The sequence below is a fragment of the Leucoraja erinacea genome, chromosome 6, assembly GCF_028641065.1.
Source record: "Leucoraja erinacea ecotype New England chromosome 6, Leri_hhj_1, whole genome shotgun sequence".
NCBI classification, from domain to species: Eukaryota; Metazoa; Chordata; class Chondrichthyes; order Rajiformes; family Rajidae; genus Leucoraja; species Leucoraja erinaceus.
In genome coordinates, this window is record NC_073382.1 from 685,230 (window position 1) to 707,740 (window position 22,511).

Sequence of the window (22,511 nt, forward strand, 5' to 3'; positions counted from 1 at the left end):
ATCGCTTGAAACTCCAGCGAGTACAGGCCCATTGCCTTTAAAGGTTCATCATATGTTAATGCAATCATTCCTGGGTTCAGAAGCGAGCACAGAAAGCTCCCAGTGAAGCTTGTTACTGTCTGAAGTGTCAAAAATAAATTGCAAAGCTTCAGTGCCGACAGAAGGGGATAGGGGCAGATTAGAGGGCCTGAAAAATGCTCAAAGTCCTCTTCATGTGTCAAAATAATTCTGTGCTTGAAATAAGAGTCAAACTGAGCATGTGTTCCCGGCACTTACTGCAGTCTACTCTAGTCGGGTCCTGCTCTCCGTTGTCTCTAGATTGGTCCCAGTGATCACAGTATTTGACGCTTAAATAAAGTCTGGATTGCCTTGCCTGATCTTTGTAGTGTGTTTTAAGGTCATGAGGTCATAAGGAATAGGAGTAGAATGAGGTCATTCGGCCCATCAAGCCAACCGCCGTTCAACCATGGCCGATCTAACTCTTGTATTCCTAAGTGTTCAAGAAGGAACTGCAGATGCTGGAAGATCGAAGGTACACAAAATTGCTGGAGAAACTCAGCGGGTGCAGCAGCATCTATGGAGCGAAGGAAATAGGTGACGTTTCGGGCCGAAACCCTTCTTCAGACTGATGGGGGGTGGGGGGGGGGGGGGGGGGGGGGGGGGGGGGGGGGGGGGGAAGGGGGGGGGGGTGGGGGGGGGGCGAACCTGAGGCGAGGGGTGGGGGGGGGGGGGGGGGGGGAGGGAGGGAATAGGGGAGGGGGAGGAGCCCGAGGGGGGGGGGATGGGAGGAGACAGCTCGAGGGTTAAGGAGGGGGAGGAGACAGCAAGGGCTAGCAAAATTGGGAGAATTCAACGTTAATGCCATCAGGACGCAAGCTACCCAGGCAGAATATGAGGTGCTGTTCCTCCAATTTCCGGTGTTGCTCACTCTGGCAATGGAGGAGACCCAGGACAGAGAGGTCGGATTGTATTCCTAACCCTATTTTCCTGCCTTCTCCCCATATCCTTTGACACATGTACTAATAAAGAATCTAGCTATATCTGCCTTAAAAATATCCACAGATTTGGCCTCTTCAGCCTTCTGTGGCAAAGAATTCCACAGATTCATCACCCTCTGACTAAAGAAATTTCTTCTCATCTCTTCATCTCTAAAAGAACGTCCTTTAATCCTGAAGCTGTGACCTCCAGTCCTAGCCTCTCCCAGTGGTGGAAACATCCTCTCCACATCCACTCTATCCAAGCCTTTCACTATTCGGTATGTTTCATTGAGGTCCTCCTTCATTCTTCTAAACTTCAGCGAGTACCCCCGGCCCAGTGCCGCCAAACGCTCATCATAGGTTAAGGGCCTGTCCCACTTAGGCTACTTTTAGGCGACTGCCGGCAACTGTCATAGTCGTAGCAGGTCACGGAAAAACCAATGACTGGACTCCCCTTCGACATAAAATTTGAAATAGAATCATTACTTTAACAACGAAACAAAAATCGAAGTCAGCGCCATGCACAACTTACATCATCTAGCGACAACATACGTTAACCTTGCGACAGCTACGACAGCACTTACGCCAGGAGAAGTCAAGCTACGCTCACTGTCGCCGACTCTTGGAAACATTTTTCAACACGTTGAACATCCAGCGGCTACCGGAAAGACTGAGTAGTCTGCTCACGACCATACAGGCGACACCCCGTCAACCTGTAGTCGCCTAAAAAATAGCCTAAGTGGGACAGCCCCTTTAACCTTTTTAAGGTTATCATAGGTTTTTAGGTTTTCTTTAACAAAAGTAATCCCTCTTACCAATAATAAGCGGTTTGCTCCAGTCACTCCAGATACTGCTTTCCAAGCAATTGTCGTTCACCACTACTCTCACGTGCACTGAATATTTTTTTGTGTGATCCCTGCTGATGAAATGATTTGTGGTAGTCACATTTTCAAGCTGAGAGAAAAGAAACAACACAATGGTTGACATGAGTGATTAAAGCCAAGGCAGCTCACCTTAAACTTGCTGCCTTTAGATAAATGAATATGTTTACTGGCCAAGTATGTACACATACAAGGAATTTGCTTGGGTGCTCCACTTATAAGTAACAACACGTCATACATAAACCATTAAGAATAAAACATAAAACATTAAAACATTAAGAATAAAACATTATAGTTTAAACATGTGAATGAAATAAAATACCAGAGCAAAAGGGGTGCTATAGACTTTTGGTTGTTGAGTAGAGTTACTGCTCGTGGAAAAAAGCTGTTTTTATGTCTGGCTGTGGCAGCTTTGACCATCCGGAGTTGCCTTCCAGAGGGAAGTGATTCAAAGAGTTTGTGGCCAGGGTGAGAGGGGTCAGAGATGATCTCGCCCGCTCGTTCCTGGCCCTTGCAGTGTACAGTTCGTCAATGGAGGGAAGGTTGCAGCCAACAACCTTCTCTGCTGATCGGACGATTTGCTGCAGCCTCCGGAAGTCGTGCTTGGTGGCTGAGCCAAACCAGACCATGATGGAGAAGGTGAGGACAGACTCTACGATGGCCGTGTAGAATTGGACCATCATTGCCTGTGGCAGATTGTGCTTCCTCAGCTGCCGTAGGAAGTACATCCTCTGTTGGGCTTTTTTGACTGTGGAGTCGATGGTAGCCCCCCCACTTAAGGTCCTTGGAGATGATGGTTCCCAGGAACTTAAAATATTCCACAGATGTGACTGTGGTGTTGCTGATGGTGAGTGGGGTGAGGGGAGGGGGAGCTCTCCTAAAGTATACAATCAGTTCCACTGTATAAAGAGCATTGAGCTGCAGGTTATTGCGATGGCACGAGGACGCCAGCTGTGACACTTCCTGTCTGTAGGCAGATTCCACCCCATCCTGGATCAGTCCAATCAGGGTTGAGTCGTCCGCAAACTTGAGAAGCTTGACAGAGGTGTCAGTAGAGGTGCAGTCGTTGGTGAATATTGATTTCTCTAATTTTGTGTAGCCCTGACATTCTCTCTCCCTCTCCCTCTCTCTCTCTCTCTCTCTCTCTCTCTCTCTCTCTCCCTCTCTCTCTCTCTCTCTCTCCCCCCCCCCCCCATCTAAGTCACACTAGCTCCTCATTTTCACCAAAAACAAGCTAACAATGGCCTTTCCCTTCTCACCGTTACTTGTTTGCATATCTTTCAATCATTGTTCTTTATCTCTCTACATTATCGCCTATATCTCTCGTTTCCCTTACCCCTAACGTCTGAAGAAGGGTCTCAACCCGAGACATCACCCATTCCTTCTCTCCAGAGATGCTACACGTTACTCCAGATTTTTGTGTTTATCTTCGGTTCAAACCAGCATCTGCAGTTCCTCCTGCACAATTAAGAAATTCTGCTGCATTTCAGAGTTGGCATGCAGCTTTGAAGAGAAGAATGAAGCCAATTGTTGGAACCTTGCAATTTCAAGGAGGGAGAGGCACAGGAACCTCCTCGCAACCTGCTAAACTCCAACGCGTACAGACCCCGTGTCATGTGTAAGCTGGTTGGTCAGAGTGAGCCAATTGTTGGGACCAGCAACCTTGTCCAGGTGGTAGATTGTTAGACAGAGACACCTGGTGGCAAAGGTCAGGTGTGGGAGACTTTAGCTCAGCTTAGTTTATTGTCACGTGTACTGAGGTAAAGTGAAAAGCTTTCGCCATGCGCTAACCAGTCAGTGGAAAGACTATACGGAATGCTCTCAACCCCAGAATTCTCCCCTCAACACCGTTCCTAATCAAGAACTTATCAATCTCCGCTTTAAAAGTACCCCATGTCTTGGCTTCCATAGTCGTCTACAGATTTATCATCTTCTGGCTGAAGAAATTCCTCCTTATCTCCATTCAAAATTCTTTACATTTGCAAGAGAAAATTAATTTAGTTTAGTTTAATTTTGCAGAGGTACAGTGAAAAGCCTTTCATTTGCGTGCTATCCAGTCAGTGAAAAGACGAACCTAATTACAATCAAGTGTGTAAGAAGGAACTGCAGATGCTGGTTTACACTGAAGATAGATGCATTATGCTGGAGTAACTCAACAGGCCAGGCAGCATCTCTGGAGAGAAGGTATAGGTGATGTTTAATCAGTCTGTCTATAATTACAATCAAGCTATGCATAGAGTATAGATACAGATAAAGGGTATAACGTTTAGTGCACAAAAAGTCCTGTAAAGTCTGATTTAAGATAATGTAAAGTCCATTTAAAGGACACCACCAGGTCGCCGCAAGATTGGCAGCCCCGCCAACAGTCTGCCTGTTTTTTTGTCTTTTTTTAATTTTTTACTGTGTGTTAAAAGTCTGTGTCAATGTTCTCCGGTTTGTTTTATGTGGGAGTGAGGGGGAGGGGGAGGGGGAGGGGGAGGGGGAGGTTGTCATTTTTTTTCCAGTTTCTTACCTTGCTGGAGATGCGATTAGTTTTCAGATCGCATTCTCCGGTCACTCTGCAGCCAACCATCGATGGAGCTGGAGACCTCCTCGGACTAACTTTGAGCCTCACTGCGGGGTGTGGACTTATATCGGAGTCGATCCCTTGCCTGGGATCGCTCCAACCTTGGCCTGCGGATACTACCCTCAAAATCTCGCAATCTCGGGAGAGGCTAGTCGGGAAGCACCGGCGACACAGAGGCTCGACCAGCCCCGATGCGGGGTTTGATCGGCTGGGGCGGGGGAGCTGACATCCCCCCCCCCCCCCCGATGCAGGCGCTGATCGCCTTGATGCGGAGGGCCCAAATGACGCTGGCTACGGGAGTCAAGATCGCCCCGTCAATGGACAGGTTGGAGGCCCCCTACCGCGGGAGAGGTAAGGGAGGAGATTTGATTTTTTTTTTCACCTTCCATCACAGTGTGGAATGCAGAGGAGTCACTGTGGTGGATGTTTATGTTAAAATGTATTTTGTGTGTTCTGTTGCTTTTTATCTGTATGAGTGACTTGGCAAATGAAATTCCTCGTATGTTACAAAACATACTTGGCTAATAAAGTATTATGGTGATTGTGATTGTGTGATTGTGTGACTGTGATTGATAAAACTATGCAAGTCTCTCCTACCTCTCCTTGGAGTTAAGTGCTGAATGATCTGAACATTAAACTGCTTTAATCTGGCTACTTATTACTGTATGTAATTACCAGGCACTATAGGAGACACATGAACATCTTTGTTTGCTTTAGTTTATTTTAGAGATGCAATGCAGAAAGAGGCCCTTTGGCCCAGTAAGTTTAAGCAGACCAGCGATCACAGCACACACTTAAAACTATCCAACACACTAGGGACAAATGACCTTTTCTTTTTTACCAATCCAATTAGCCTGTAAACCTGTACGTCATTGGAGTGTGGGAGGAAACCGGAGCACCCGGAGAAAACTCACACTGGTCACGGGAAGAACATACAAACTCTGTACAGACAGCACCCGTACTCAGGATCGAACCCGGGTCTCTGGTGCTGTAAGGCAGCAACTCTACCGCTGTGCCACCGTGCCACTCCTGACCTTTATCCCAACTCCCAAGCAACACAAGTAACGAGTTCTTGATTAGCTGATCATAGTTAAATTCCCACACCTGGGATAACGTAAACTCTTGCTTACCTTTGAGTTTCTATCATTCAAATTTGTGATGTTTAATTGAAAATTGTAACAAATAATATTTAAACCAAATTTTGGAAGTGTCCATTCGACCTCATCCGTGCTTTTGTTGATCGTGACATTCATTGGACTGTCGAGTTTATCTGCAAAAAGAGAAGTTATTTCAAAGTCACAGCATGGTTGAGACTCATCAGAAACAACTCTAAAATTTTATGTGGAATCCTAATGTCGCTTCATTGTTCAACTAGTTCATATGACAATTAAACACTTTTGACTGGGGAAAGAAACAGGTGTTCACCTCATTTCCTCCTAATTGATAATATGTATGAAAACTGCAAAAGATACTTAAATGGATTGCTTTGATTGGATTGCTGCAAAGGAATTGTAAATAATGGAAATAATGTTACCCTGCTGTTAGTTGATTGACCAAAGAGTTAAGCAGAATTACAGAATTGTTTCATGTTCCAGGGTAAATGTTGCGTTATTCAGTTAATTAGCTTCCTTCCAGAAGCTTCTGTAAGAAACATTGTTTAAGACTCTATGTAATTGGGTTGGGGAACGGTCAATAATGTATTGATGTAATTGATATGTATTAGATAATGAGGGGAATCACCCCTATGTAGTTCGACTCCTCAAGGTTCGTGGATCTATTAAAGGTGACCCTCATTTAGATCGGTGTCGATCTTCTGGAAGGGTGCTTGGGACTGTGTGACCTTTTGGATCATGTCGGCTTGCATGAGGCTGAAGGGCTTGGCCAGGCAGAGAAGGATTGAACCCGTGGTGGTTTAGGTATCGTATAGGGGAATTTGTATTTGTTCTAAAAATAAAGATTAGTTGGTCCAGTGCTTGACTCAGTGTATTTACTGAATTAGACTGAGGGGGGTAAGCTTTAAGGGCCTGTCCCATTGTCCAAGCTAATTCAAGAGCTCTCCCGAGTTTAAAAGAATATCAAACTCGTGGTAAGCATGTAGAATGTACGTAGCGGGTACATCGGAGCTCGGGATGTCTCTTAGTGGCTCGTAACGCTAACGGCAGGTACTCGGGAAATGCGGTAAGCTTGTGAAGACTCATGAAGATTTTTCAACATGTTGAAAAATGTCCACGAGAGCCCCGAGAACCTACGAGCGGCTATTACCGTCATTATCCGAGTTCGGATATAACCATATAACCATAAAACCATATAACAATTACAGCACGGAAACCATATAACCATATAATAACCATATAACAATTACAGCACGGAAACAGGCCATCTCGACCCTTCCAGTCCGTGCCGAACACATAATCTCCCCTAGTCCCATATACCTGCGCTCAGACCATAACCCTCCATTCCCTTCCCATCCATATAACTATCCAATTTATTTTTAAATGATAAAAACGAACCTGCCTCCACCACCTTCACTGGAAGCTCATTCCACACAGCTACCACTCTCTGAGTAAAGAAGTTCCCCCTCATGTTACCCCTAAACTTCTGTCCCTTAATTCTCATGTCATGTCCCCTTGTTTGAATCTTCCCTACTCTCAGTGGGAAAAGCTTTTCCACGTCAACTCTGTCTATCCCTCTCATCATTTTAAAAACCTCTATCAAGTCCCCCCTTAACCTTCTGCGCTCCAAAGAATAAAGCCCTAACTTGTTCAATCTTTCTCTGTAACTTAGTTGCTGAAACCCAGGCAACATTCTAGTAAATCTCCTCTGTACTCTCTCTATTTTGTTGACATCCTTCCTATAATTAGGCGACCAAAACTGTATACCATACTCCAGAATTGGCCTCACCAATGCCTTGTACAATTTTAACATTACATCCCAACTTCTATACTCAGGAAAACAGGCCATCTCGACCCTTCTAGTCCGTGCCGAACACATAATCTCCCCTAGTCCCATATACCTGCGCTCAGACCATAACCCTCCATTCCCTTCCCATCCATATAACTATCCAATTTATTTTTAAATGATAAAAACGAACCTGCCTCCACCACCTTCACTGGAAGCTCATTCCACACAGCTACCACTCTCTGAGTAAAGAGGTTCCCCCTCATGTTACCTCTAAACTTCAGTCCCTTAATTCTCAAGTCATGTCCCCTTGTTTGAATCTTCCCTACTCTCAGTGGGAAAAGCTTTTCCACGTCAACTCTGTCTATCCCTCTCATCATTTTAAAAACCTCTATCAAGTCCCCCCTTAACCTTCTGTGCTCTAAAGAATAAAGCCCTAACTTGTTGGATCAGGGGAAACTCGGGAGAACTCTTGAATTACCTCATACAGTGGGACAGGCCCTTTAGGAGCGTATTAACACTTTGGTACATTGTTTATATTTTAAGATGATGAGGTTACTCAGTGACTTGATTAACAATAAAACGAGATCTTGATCACAGAATGGAACTAGAAGTAAGACTTAATTAGGTCACAAACTGCAGGAGATGATTATCGGAGTCGACTTGATGGGCTGAATGGTCTAATTCTGCTCCTATCACTTCTGGCCTCATGACCTTATCTCCGCCTTAAAAGTATCCACTGACTTGGCCTCCACGTGGCAATGACTTCCACAGATTCACAACCGTAAGCCTTATGAAGGATCCTGACCCAATACATTGTGTGCCCCGTTCTCCTCCACAGATGCTGCCTGACCTGCTGAGTTCTTCCAGCACTTTGTCCTTTGCCCATAACACAAACGGGTATCAGCAACTCTGTCTGTTCAAATGGGTGTCAGGGGTTATGGGGAGAAGCCAGTAGAATGGGGTTAGGAGGGAGAAGCAGATCAGCCATGATTGAATGGCGGGACAGACTTGATGGGCTGAATGGCCTAATTCTGCTCCTATCACTCATGAGCTTCTGAAACAAGTCGTCTTTTTCTTCTTTTTCAACTATCCTACCAACAACTAGAGAGCACTCCTGAGCTACTATCTATCACACAGGAAATCCTCAGACTATCTTTGATCACACTTTACTGGACTTTATTTTGCACTATATGTTATTCACGTTTGTTCCTTATCATCTATCTGTACACTGTGGATGACTCGATTGTAATCATGTATTGTCTTTCTGCTGACTGGTTAGCACACAATAAAAGCTTTTAACTGTACCTTGGTACACTTGACAATAAGCTAAACTTAAACTCAAATCTTCTCCCGATCAATCACAACCTGCTACTTTTCCATCTACTGATATTTCAATTATGATCCACCAGAAAAAACCCCCCATACAAAATGCCTTACAGAAACTGCCCGGTTTCACGATTCTGCAATACGGCAATTTGTCTTTCTTGTTCACTTCACTGATACAGATGATAGTCTCGGTGGCCTCGCCCAAGCGATATTTGTGGTTGACACAGCCAATGTTCCTCCCTCCATCCACCAGGTAATCTGTGCAGTTGTACACCTCGGATGGGTTTCGCTCCCTTGAAAAAGAAAATTGAGAAGTAAACTCAACAAAATAAATACGGATAGGTCTGCACAGATCGACAGGGGGACGGGACAGACAGAGAGAGAGAGAGACACCTGACCCTTTCGTATCTCTGTGGCTCCCTCTCCCCTGACTCTCAGTCTGAAGAAGGGTCAAAGAATGGTGAATCTGTGGAATTGATCTCATTGGAAGAAGATTCAGATTCAGATTCAGATTCAATTTTAATTGTCATTGATGATGAAGATGAGGAAGAACAAGAGGACTTGTTTCATGAGTGATAGGAGCAGAGTTAGACGATTCGGCCCATCAAGTCTGCTCCGCCATTCAATCATGGCTGATCTACCTCTCCCTCCAAACCTTATTCTCCTGTATTTTCCCCATGACCCCTATGGAAGAGCAGACAGACAGACAGACAGACAGACAGACAGACAGACAGACAGACAGACAATAAGTAGATGGTGGCGTATCTGTGGAATTCTTTGCCACAGAAGGCTGAGGAGGCCAAGTCACTAGCACTATCCTACATACTAGGGACAATTTACAATTTTACCAAAGGATGTGGCGAGGGTTTCAGCTAATGGGAGTCTAGGACTAGAGGTCATAGGTTCAGAAATAATGGGCGTTCCTTCAGGAAGGAGATGAGGAGGAATTTCTTTAGTCAGAGGGTGGTGAACCTGTGGAATTCTTTGCCACGGAAAGCTGTGCTGGCCTTCAATGGATATTTTTAAGGCAGAGATAGGTAGATTCTTGATCAGTACAGGTGTCAGGGGTTATAGATCTCAGTATTAGGTTTAGTAATGTTCATTAATACAGCATGGATATAGGCCCTTTGACCCAATGAGTCCACACCGATCATCGATCACCTATTCATGCTAGTTCTATGTATCTCTGTATCTCACTTTTGCATACACTCTGTACATATGGAGGTAATTTTACAGAGTCTATTCAACATGTTAATCCGCATGTCTTTGGGATTGAAACATAGAAACATGGAAAATAGGTGCAGGAGTAGGCCATTCGGCCCTTCGAGCCTGCACCGCCATTCAATATGATCATGGCTGATCATCCATCTCAGTATCCTGTACCTGCCTTCTTTCCATATCACATAATCCCTTAAGCCACAAGGGCCACATCTAACTCCCTCTTAAATATAGCCAATGAACTGGCCTCAACTACCTTCTGTGGCAGAGAATTCCAGAGATTCACCACTCTCTGTGTGAAAAATGTTTTTTCTCATCTCTGTCCTAAAAGACTTCCTCCATATCCTTAAACTGTGACCCCATGTCCTGGACTTCCCCAACATCGGGAACAATCCTCCTGCATCTAGGCCAGTGGTTCCCAACCTTTTTTTGGCCATGCCCCACCTAATCACCTCTAAAATCCTGATGCCCCCCCCCCCCCCCCCATGTGGTGATATATAATTCTTATCATTTCAATACCTTGGTTTAAACAAGCTTCAAAAGAACATGGTTCAATAAATAAGGTTCTCCCATGGCCTCGCGCGCTTCGTGCGACGTGCATGAAGAGCGATGGCGCGGTGATTATGTAATAACTACACAATAAAGGCCTTTTTTACGCCCCAAAAAAATATTTACTCAAAATAACATCTGAAACATAAACTACATATGTTTACCTGATGGAAAATCCAAAAAAATAAAAATCGGAAATTTGGACCCAGATCTCCTCAGTTGCACTCAATTGCCCCCCTTAAAAATCAAATTGCCCCCCTGTGGGGCGTACGCCCCACGTTGGGAATCACTGAAAGAATTTTGTAAGTTTCAATAAGATCCCCCCCTCAATCTTCTAAATTCCAGCGAATACAAGCCAAGTGTATGCAGTGTTTCTTCATATGAAAGTCTTCATATGTAGGAGGAAAGCGGAGGAAATCCATGCGATCACAGGGAGACTTGTGTGGCAAATTCCACACAGACACATTAAGGAGAACTTTATTGCAACTACGAGAAATGGTTGCTAGGTTTACTGGTTGAAACAAAATGTTATAGCGTAGGGTATGTTAGTTTAGTTTAGATTAGAGACACAGCGCGGAAACAGGCCCTTTGGCACTCCGAGTCCGCACCGACCAATGATCCCCGTACATTAAAAATATCCTGCACAAATCACTGACCCCTTATTCTTAAACTGTGACTGTTCACGAGGCGTAGCCTGTTCCCGCTAGCCCCCCCCCCCCAAAATCCCTTAATTCCTTTAGCTCAAAGAGCTAAATCTAACTGTCTCTGGAAAACATCCTGTGAATTGGCCTCCACTGCCTTCTGTGGCAGAGAATCTCAGATACTCAACTCTCTGGGTGAAAACGTTTTTTTTCCTCATCTCAGTCCTAAATAGCCTATCCCTTATTCTTAAACTGTAACCCCTGGTTCTGGACTCCCCCAACAATGGGAACATTTTTCCTGCATCTAGACTGTCCAATCCTTTAAGAATCCTGCATTTTGCCTGTCCAATCCGTTAAGAATGTATGTGTTTCTATAATGCAACATAAGTGGTCTATCATAAGCAGCATTGTTTTTCTGTTTGTTTATTGTTCTCTTTATTGCAATTTTTCTTATTTTATTGATTTTTTTTCTTATTGATTGGTTGTGTTGTGATGTGTTTAACCTGTTTATTTAACATCAACCTGACAAAGCAACTAAATATGGAAATTAGCTACTGGCTATAATCTTGCATAATTACATGTAAATGTTTATTAATATGCACTGTCCCTGTTTTTAAAAAAAAAGAACAGATGAACATAATGCACACACAATGTATGAAGATGTTGCCTGATCTGAGCGTCTGAGCTATAGGGAGAGGTTGAGTGGACTGGGACTCTATTCCTTGGAGTGCAGGAGGATAAGGGCTGATCTTATAGAGCTGTGTAAGGTCTTGAGAGGAATAGATCGAATAGACGCACAGAGTCTGTTAAACTGTGACCCCTGGTTCTGGATTATTGGTCGGTGTAAACCCAGAGTAGGTGAATCGAGGACATAGGTTGAAGGTGAAGGGGAAAATAATTAATAGGAATCTGAGGGGTAACTTTTTCACACAGTAAGTAAGTAAGTCAGTAAGTTTATTGGCCAATTATTCACATACAAGGAATTTGCCTTGGTGCTCCGCCCACAAGTAACAACATAACATACAGTGACAGTTACGAATGACTCAGAAAACCCTAAACATTAATAATAATAAAACATTAATGATTAAACACCATTGATAAAGCATGTGAACAAACAAAATACCAGATCAAAGGGAGGCTACAGATTTTTGACTGTTGAGTAGAGCAACTACTCGTGAATAAAAACTGTTTTTATGTTTGGCTGTGGCAGCTTTGACAATCCGGAGTCGCCTTCCAGAGGGAAGTGATTCAAAGAGTTTGTGGCCAGGCTGAGAGGGGTCAGAGATGGTCTTTCCCGCTCGCTTCTTGGCCCTTGCAGTGTACGGTTCATCAATGGAGGGAAGGTTGCAGCCAACAACGTTCTCTGCTGATCGGACGATTCGCTGCAGCCTCCAGGTGTCGTGCTTGGTGGCTGAGCCAAACCAGACCATGATGGAGAAGGTGAGAACAGACTCTACGATGGCTGTGTAGAATTGGACCATCATTGCCAAAGGGTGGCGGGTGTATGCCTGAGGAGGTAGTTGAGGCTGGGATTATCCCAACGTTTAAGAAACAGTTACACAGGTACATGGATGGGACAATGGACCAAATTTGGACAGGTGGGACTATTGTAACTGGGACATGTTGGCCGGTGTGGCAAGTTAGTCTGAAAGGCCTGTTTCCACACTGTATGACTCAGAAATATACATTGATTGAGATCCTTCTTTACCTGTAGGACAAATTGAATTGTGCACCCTCCGATGCATGTTCGGTAACATCCCAACTGCAGTTCATGTACAGCTTACCATAGAAAATGCAAATCAAGTTGTCAACTGAGGCGAATAATTCACCTGAATGAACAAAAGTGAGAATACATCCATCTTTTACATGTAGATGTAATTAAACATTCTTCTATTCCAATCCCATCATAATAAATCAAGGTTTCATTGGTAATATGTGTCTCTAGTGTCACGACTCTAGTGTCATGTTTATCACTTTGGACTTTAGACTTTACTTTAGAGTTACAGCACAGAAACAAGCCCTTCAGCCCACTGAGTCTGTGCCAATCAGAGATCATCCCATGCATTAACACTATCCTACACACTAGGGACAAATTTACAACTTACCGGAGCCAATTAACCCACAATTCTGCACATCCTTAGAGTTTGGGAGGAAGGTGGAGCATCCGGAGTAAATACACGGGGTCACAGAGAGAATGTATAGACTCCCTACACACAGCATCCGTAGTCAGGATCGAACCCGGGTCTCTGGCGCTGTAAAGCAGCGACTCTGCTGCCATAAAGATTCAACTCATGAAAACTCATCATTATTGTGTGTCAGGACACAGCTGGGACAGTTGGTTGGCACAGTGGGATATGGAGGAATCTGATCACTACCTGAAACCTAATTAAGCCTGAAACATTGTTGTTTAGTACATAACAAGATGTTAAACAGAACCTTAAGTGTAGTGTTTAAGAGACTTTGTCTGGGATATGATGGTAATGGTGGGATACAGATCATGTGTTGGGCAGATGAGATTATTTTATATTGGCATCATGTTCTCCACAGACATTATGGGCCAAAGAGCCTGTTCATGTCTGTGCTGTTCTATATTCCACGGTCCATGTCGTAGATGGTACAACAACAGAAAACATCAGTAAAACCTAATGGTCCAGGCACAGTGGTTCCGCAGTAGAGTTGCTGCATTACAGCTCCAGAGGCCCGTGTTCGATCCTGACCAAGGTGCTGTCTGTATAGAATTTGTACGTTCTCCCTGTGACTGCGTGGGTTTTCTCCGGGCACTCTGCCTTCCTCCCACATTCCAAAGACGTGCAGGTTTGCAGGTTAATTGGCTTCTGTAAATTGTCCCGAGTGCGTAGGATAGAACTAGTGTACGGGTGATTGTTGGTCGGTGCGGACTCAGTGTTTCCTCTCCAAAAGATTGTAAAAATTGTCTCCTGGTGCAGGATGATGTTAATGTGCAGGGATAGCTGGCCATTGCAGACTCGGTGGTTTCCGCACTGTATCTCTGAATTAAATTATCCACAAGACTAATTTACAGCTTACAGCCCAGTGGTATCAATATTGATTACTCTAACTTCAAGAAACCCCGGCATTCCCTCTCTGTCTATCCCTCCCCCACCCAAGATGCACCAGCTTCTCTTTTTCACCCAACAGCTAACAATGGCCTGTTTATTTTATCATCATTACTTTTTAGCATATCTTTCATTCATTGTTCTTTATCTCTCTACATCACCGTCTATATTTCTCATTTCCCTTCTCCCTACCTAGTCTGAAGACGGGTCTCGACCCGAAACGTCGCCCTTTCCTTCTCTCCAGAGATGCTGCCTGTCCCGTTGAGTTACTCCAGCTTTTTGTGTCTATCTACAAGAATAATTTATCCCATCGGTCACTGTGCTAAAGGACCATCAGCGCGTGACTTCAACCGTGCTAAATACACACTTGTATCATTGTACTGATTTGACTTTACACTGACACAACATGTGAAATCCTTGCCCCATCTCATTCTAAATTTTGATTACCTTTCTAGAACCATGGTTCAAACACCTCATTCCTTGGTCCCCATTTCCCCAACGAAAGAAAAAAACAGAAAGCCATTCGACAAGCCATTCAAATGGAAACCCACCTGACAGATCAAACGTTCTCTCAGTCCAATTGCTAGTTATTCCGGGATTGTCTCCATATGTAAGCCTCACTCGAGCCTGTAGTCCTCGGTGTAATTCTAAATCCAGCACCTTTTGATTTTCTTGCAAATAGTACATTTCCATCTAAATTAAAATAAAAGCAAACTTTACGTTAGTACAAAATTGCAAGAGATGAACATTCGAGTTAGAAATTATTGACTCCATTTATACCTTACACTGCCTTGGCAAGGCCAGCAGTATAATAGTAAGATTAAACGAGAAATTACCAGTTTGAAGTTTGATCTTTATTTTATGAGGAGTTATGATGAGGGAATACGTGAAGAAGCCCCGTTCAGCCGCACGTGCGTCAATCTTCAAAGCAGCGGTGTGAAATCATAGATAATAGTGACTGAAGTATGATAGTAAGATGAAAGAAGACTTGAAGTACCAGATGATCTTAATGAGGGCTGGGAGCGGAGGCACGTAATCCCTCATCGTAACTCCTCATAAAATAAAGATCAAACTTCAAATTGGTAAGTTCTCGTTTAATCTTACTATTTTACTTCAGAGTCACGTGAGTGACTACGTGAAGATTTCAAAGCTCTGTGATTTCATGCCGTGAGAAACAAATCTACACAACCACAACTGCCCCATTGACAAATGAGGGAAAACATTCATAAAGCATACAGTCATGACATAGCTTTAAACACGCTGATGCTGTTAAATAAGCAATAACAATAGTCACATCTCTCATCCGGATGGAGCCTATAACAGAACATAAAATAAATTGAGAATACATCTGGTCTAGCAACGGGTTATTATAACATGTTTAAAAATTTGTTCGTTTGACCACGCAGCCTTGCTGCTGCTGTTATAGCAGCCCTGGTGGAGTGAGAACCGGATCAGTATCTACTCCTGCATAACTCAACTCCATTTTAACACCTGGCAAGATCTGAGCAGATAGGTTCTTATAACGTCTTTTGCAACTAACAATTGTAGCTAGCTCAGAGTCTCAAAGGCTCTTGGTGACCTTGACGTATTGTTGTATATGTGTGTCCCCACATAACGAAAGGTCCCTGGGTATGTCTTGAACTATTTTGAGACCTGACACCCCTACTGCTATGCTTAAATTAATTATAGCATAAAATACTATGCATATATTTGCAGATGTAATCATCCTCTCCTGTCGTAATAATGTAGCGAGTGATCTGTTGCGTTAACCAGCGCCAGGAGGATAAATACCTAATGAGGTCTGATCAAAGTTAAGAATGTAGCTGGAACCCCCTGTGAAATAGTGTTAACACAATGTCAATCTCCCATATGTACTTGTCCTGGGAAACTTGTGTAACAGATATCCTTTACTAACTCGGTATCCGAGGTGAACCCAACAACTTGGACCTCGTTAGTTGCAGTAAGTCTGATGGAAAGCCCCTTAGCACAGTTAATGACCCTATAACTCAATATTGTCAAAGACGATTTAAATGAACTGCAATAACTCAGAATCTGCACCATTTTAAATTAAACAAACGCTTCCCATCTCCTGAAGCAGCAAAGTACCGCTCTTGGGTACCATTCCAGCACTGTGAATACATACAAAAATAGGCGTGACAACCCAAGCCGTAAGCAGTCTATTGAGAATCTGTAGACCATATATTGATTTTATCATGCAACGGCTGATCTCCCAAGCCACAGGCTGAACCAGCAAGTTACGTTTAAAATAACCATATAAAGTTGCATTATTATTATTCCCGACAAATCGGAAATCAAACTGCATAGGCCAATTCCACAGCCGGAACCTAAAGCGGCTCTCGATGACTTTATTTCAAGACCCGACATTAAAGCAAAATGGAGGAAGACATAAAAGACCATTCCTCATGCTTGTAGCGAGAATGTATCTTTCGGCACTGTTATGCCACACATTTTTGCAACCTTTGAATTAGCATGAAACAACATATCTATATTCGGTGTTGCATTGAATCAGAATTTCATAAATACTGTGTGGTTCAACACCCATTCTGTGTTGTCATTGATCTGTACTTAATGATACTCCAGTGGCAAATGAGATTATGTACCTTTTACAGGATCTTTTACCTGATTGCACCCTCGTGTTTATCATATGCCACATCATAGTGTATCAACATGAAGTTGAGCATGCACCTATGCATATTCACTCAATCGCTCTTTAACCCATAAAATGCACTTAGGGTCTATAGATAGTTGATACCAATACTGAAGAGGTAATAACATGCAAATCTCCTGCACCTCCAACTAGAGATGACATTCGCATTTTCCCACCTTAAGCCATAGCATAATTTTGCAATATAATGACATATTTATTGATCAACTACTAGAGCAATGCTGAATACTGTTTGTCCATCATAGTGACTTTAGTAGCTTCAGCTGGTAATAGCAATGTTGTATTATCAATGACCTTCATGGCCCTTATAGTTTGCCATTAAGCATGCTGTCAGTTCTCCCACTTGCACAGCTGCATCACATCTATTACATTGCCAGTTAGTCTAATGAATAGAACTGCTTTATAACAACAAGGCTGTTCCAAGTTTCTATTGATTCCAATCTGTTGCCCAGGGAGGAGTCACACTTTATGCTTCGTCCTTCAGGTTTTGCCTGTGGAATAGGTCTTACCTGAATAGAAGATTCGGCGGGTGGCTCTAACTCCCCTTGATAGCGGTGTTCACTGCATTGTGTTGTAATGGCAACCTTGCTGCCAGGAATTGTACCTCTGACACGTGCCTTTCATCCCTTGAGGTATGCTCCACGCTATACCCTCAGCCTCAGCATCAGATTTACACTGACCCGGCATGTTCTTCTCTTCCATAAGGGAGACATTAAGCAGCCCTACTACAAGGTGCCGCTGGTGCAGCCTCTCCAACAGACCCACCCTTCAGGATCAGAAAATGCCTCGGTAAGCTCACCTCCTCCATGAGCCCTTCTACAGGTGCTGCTGCCATACATTTAAGCACTGCCATAAACTGGGCATCCCCATTATGCAGCCCTGTTACAAGGCGCTGCTGGCACGGGCTGTTTCATCTGCTCAACACTGCCATAGACTCAGCATCCCTTTCAAGCTGCCCTGCTGCTGGTGCGGACTTTCCCATAGCCCCACACTGACACAACTCCTGATGTTAGGGTGTATCTATCTTGAGCCTCCTCTCAATAAGACTCCATCCTGGTCAACTTCCACATTATTAATTTTACCGGAAGGGAACCCTCCCGGCACCAGGACAAACCACTTGGGTCGATTTATCCCATATCTTGGGGACCTGTGCAGTCTGGGCACCGCATAGCTGGTGGATTTCCCCTCCCCCGGGAATCCCAGCACCCATATATATTACCGGAGGGAAAAACCCCTACCGGCCCCAGGGATGACCGTTCCGGTCCGTTTAACCCCTTTCCTGGGGACCCCTGCGGTCTGAAAACGGCATAATTACTGGATTCCCCCTACCCGGGAACCCCAGTATCTGTGTATATATCGGGGAAATACCTCCACACACCCGGCATCTATATTATATCGGGGGAAAAACCCTCCGGACTCCCGATCTACTGGAGGTCCCCTCCCCGCGAACCCCAGCATTAATATTCATATCGGAGGGAAAGCCCTCCCAGCACCCAGCCTACTGGAGGTCCCCTCCCAGGGAACCCCAGCGTCTATGTGCCTATCGGAGGGAAATCGTACCGGCACGGAGTGCCTTGAAGTCACTGACCACCCGTCAGCGACCGACTTCGCGAACCCGACAACCCAGCTATCAGCTCCTGCGGCAAGAACCGGGGTTTCCCCACAGCCCATAGCTGGTTCCCTCACCGGGCCTCGCGAATCCTCTGGCAGGAAGCCTCTGGAACAAGAGGCTGTAAGAAAACCAGCTTAACTGAAGTTTAAACTTACCGGGCTGGAGGAGCTCCTGCTCCCCAACCGGTCGCCTGCACCAATGCGTCTGACGTAATGACGCACGTGCGGCAGAACGGGGCTTCTTCACGTAGTCACTCACGTGACTCCGAAGTAAAATCAAGGACGAGTCGCACCCTGGTCACTCCAGATTCAGGGATAGTTTCTTTCCAGCTGTTATCAGCCAATTGAATCATCCTACCACAACCAGAGAGCAGTGTAAACTCATAGGTGACCCAAGGGTCTACCTCATTGGTGACCCTTGGACTATCCTTGATCGGACTTTGCTGGCTTTACCTTGCACTAAACGTTAGTTTCTTCCCAGAGGCAATTCGGACTGTAAACGCCTATCTCACCAGGGACTAACTCTGCAGAACGTTTTTCCTTCCATTATTTATTATGTAAAAGAATATGTGTGTTATGATTGTGTTTATAATTTGTTTGGTTGTTATGTTGTTTGTCTTTTGCACAAAAGTCCGCGAGCATTGCCACTTTCATTTCACTGCACATCTCGTATGTGTATGTGACAAATAAACTTGACTTGACTTGACTTGATATCATGTATCTGTACACTGTAATTGGATCGATTGTATTGTCTTTCTGCTGACTGGTTAGCGCGCAACAAAAGCTTTACACTGTACCCCGGTACATGTGACAATAAACTAAACTGAAATTACTGAAACCACTCATGAACTATGATCTCCATTATTGGAGAATTACAATTTTTAAAAGACATTTGGACAGATTATAAGGTTAGAAAGGATTTGGAGGAAAAAAGTACAAAGGGTGCTGGAGCACCTCGACGGGTCAGGCAGCATCTCTGGAGAACAGGGAGGTGATGTTTTGGATCAGCACCCCTCTTCAGAGACTGGTTGGCATGCAACAAACGCTTTTCATTGCACCTCAGTACATGTGACAATAAACTAAACCACAAACTCAAAAGGTCCCACCTGGAAACGCTATCTGTCCATGTTCTCCAGAGATGTTTCCTGACCCGCTGAATTACTCCAGCAATTTGTATCTTCTATTGTCAACTAGCACCTGCAGTTCCTTGTGTTGCTGAAGGATTTAGAGAGTTATGGGGCAAAGGCAGGCAAATAGCACTAACCCAGGATAGGAATATGCAGATGGAAATGAGGTTACAGTGCCATTAAAACAATATATTTTTACATATTTGGAGAGATTGGATGAAATCTACCTCGTTGTCTTTTGAATCGAGGTAGGTGTATTCTAGTTGGTATTCGATGCCCTCTGTACACGTGCAGTTTCCTTCCCAAGACAAGGTGTACTCTCCGAGACTTCCGTGGGAAATAGAAATATTTCTGGGTGGATTCCTCTTAACTTTGGGAGAAAATGATAGCTGAATTAGTAAATGAACAAATGTTGTAGGCAAGTGCAAGGCACGCATTGTCCAAATTTTTGTTGAAAAGCCAAAGAAATGAGCAGAAACACATTGCCGAAGAATTTGCAAATCTCTCTCGCCGTTTAAAACAGACATCCCATTCACTAATCTTCTACTACCCTCACCTGCTACTCAGGTTTACTTTACTTTCGTCTTCAGAGATACAGCGAGGAAACAGGCCCTTCGGCCCATCGAGTCCGCGCCGACCAGCGATCACCCCGTGCATTAGCAGTACCTTACATACATATATTTACCAATTTTACCAAATCTGCACTGCTTTGAAGTGTGGGAGGAAACTGGAGCACCTGGAGAAAACCCACGCAGGTCACAGTGAGAAAATATAAACTCAATACAGACAGCACCTGTAATCAGGATCGAACCCAGGTCTCTGGCATTGTAAGGCAGAAAGTCTACTGCTACGCCAAAGTACCACCCATTAAAATGGTTCCTTGGGTTTTAGCAGTAACTGTCAAGTTGATATCTCTGATGGACTTGAAGGTGTGTTGGCTACAGATCTCATTGTAACGAAGGCCAGGTTTGGGGGAAATCAATGGTTTCATGATTACAATGGTGAACTGAAGGACGATCATTTGCAGAACTTCGAGGACAGGGAAGGGAGTGAGGTAGCTCGACCAAGAATCGTCACAGAGGGAAAGGCCTCCAGGTATCATGAACCGAAAATCCGGACAGTTGCTGGCTCCACCAGCAACTGTAACAGACAGGTATCATCATGAACCCAAAATCCTCCTTCATCCCACAACAATTCTATGATTCCGCTGGAAAGTATTACGTTCAAAGATACTGCATGGAAACAGTCCCTTCAGCTCGACAAGTCTACACTGACCAGCGATCACCCATACGCTAGTTCCCGGGACAATTTACAGAAGCCAATTGCCCTACAAACCTGCATTTCTTTTGAGTTTAGGGGAAAACCAAAGCACCCGGAGAAAACCCACGTGGTCACAGGGAGAACGCACATACTCCGCGCCAACAGCAACCGTAGTCAGAATCGAAGCTGGGTCTCTGACACTGTAAGGCAGCAACTCTACCGCTGCGCCACTTTGTGGGCCAAACCTTTGTAACACTGGAGAAGTCAACATTTAGCCATCACAGGGAAAGAATTCTCCTTAAAATGAGTTACCTGTGACAATAACAATTGACATATGATGAAAGAATGGGTATAACTGGGCTTGTATTCGCTGGAATTTAGAAGTATGAGAGGGAATCTAATAGAAACTTAAAATTCTTAAATGTTTGGACAGGCTCGACGCAGGAAAAGTGTTCCCAATGTTGGGATAGTCCAGAGCCAGGGGTCACAGTTTAAGAATAAAGGGTAGTCCATATAAAAATGAGATGAGGAAAAACTTCTTCACCCAGAGAGTTGTGAATCTGTGGAATTCTCTCTAACAGAGGGCAGTTGAGGCCAATTCACTAGGTGTTTTCAAGAAAGAATTAGATTTAGCTCTTAGGGCTAAAGGAATCAAGGGATATGGGGAGAAAGCAGGAACGGGGTACTGATTTTAGATGATCAGCCATGATCATATTGAATGACGGTGCTGGCTCGAAGGGCCGAATGGCCTACTCCTGCACTTATCTTTCCATGTTTCTATGCTTCTAATAAATTTTTGGGAAATTATAAAGTATTGCAAACATCTGAGCTCCACTTTGTCGCAAATAATTGAACAATGAATCAGCTGAATATACTCACTCGTTTCCTCCATGGTTTCTGCATTTACTATCGTAGTCCAAAGAGCAGCCAATAACAGCAAAGATTTAGTCACCATGTTGACAAAGTGAATGCAACAAAACCTCCAGCATAACCTAAGGAAGAGTACACAAGCTCGTTAAAATACGTTGCAAAGATTTAATTATCTTATAGTTGGATACAAAGCCAGAACTCAAATCCCTGTTCAAATATTTATCAGTGAAAATAATATTCAGTGAGTTTGTAACCTTTTCTGGGCCCAGAACGCAGATGTAATCGCGAAGAAGGAGCACTAATGTCTCTTCAGTTTCGTTTTTAGTTTCAATTAGAGATACAGCGTGGAACAGGCTCTTCGGCCCATTGAGTCCGCACTGACCAGTGATCCCCGCACAGTAACACTATCCTACACCAAGGACCATTTTTACATATATACCCGGGCAATTACCCTGCAAACCTGTACGCCTTTGGGGCGTGGGAGGGAACAGAAATCCCAAGCAAGTCACGGGCAAAACATAACAAACTCCGTACAGACAAGCACCGGTAGCCTGGATTGAACCTGGATCTCTGGTGCTGTATGCACTGTAAGGCAGTGACTCTATCACTGCACCACCGTGCCACCTTCCATTAGACTTTTAAAGAGATTCAGTGTGTCACCGAATACTCTAACAAACTTCCATTGATTAACTCTCACCAACTTCTACAGATGCGCCGTAGAAAGCATTTTATTGGGATGCATCCCAGCATGGTTTGAGAACAGCTCCATTCAAGACCAAAAGAAATAGCAAATAATTGTGGACGCAGCCCAGACCATCACACAA

At 44.2% G+C, this 22,511-nt stretch overlaps 1 protein-coding gene across 3 annotated transcripts in view; it reads right to left on the minus strand.

Annotated features, from left to right (window-relative positions):
* LOC129697821 (interleukin-5 receptor subunit alpha-like) overlaps window positions 1–22,179 on the minus strand; it is a 41,546-nt gene extending 19,367 nt beyond the window's left edge. Inside the window, exons 1-7 of one of the 3 annotated variants that reach the window (XM_055636456.1) lie at window positions 21,697–22,179; window positions 19,785–19,927; window positions 14,685–14,826; window positions 12,768–12,888; window positions 8,763–8,944; window positions 5,555–5,694; window positions 1,793–1,931 (exon numbers count right to left, since the gene is read on the minus strand). In XM_055636456.1, coding sequence (XP_055492431.1) covers window positions 1,793–1,931; window positions 5,555–5,694; window positions 8,763–8,944; window positions 12,768–12,888; window positions 14,685–14,826; window positions 19,785–19,927; window positions 21,697–21,772 — 943 coding nt within the window. In that variant the 5' untranslated portion in view covers window positions 21,773–22,179. The remainder of the gene's footprint in view (window positions 1–1,792; window positions 1,932–5,554; window positions 5,695–8,762; window positions 8,945–12,767; window positions 12,889–14,684; window positions 14,827–19,784; window positions 19,928–21,696) is intronic. The other 2 variants (XM_055636457.1, XM_055636458.1) reach the window with 2 other exon arrangements.
* Between the last annotated feature and the right edge of the window lie 332 nt (window positions 22,180–22,511).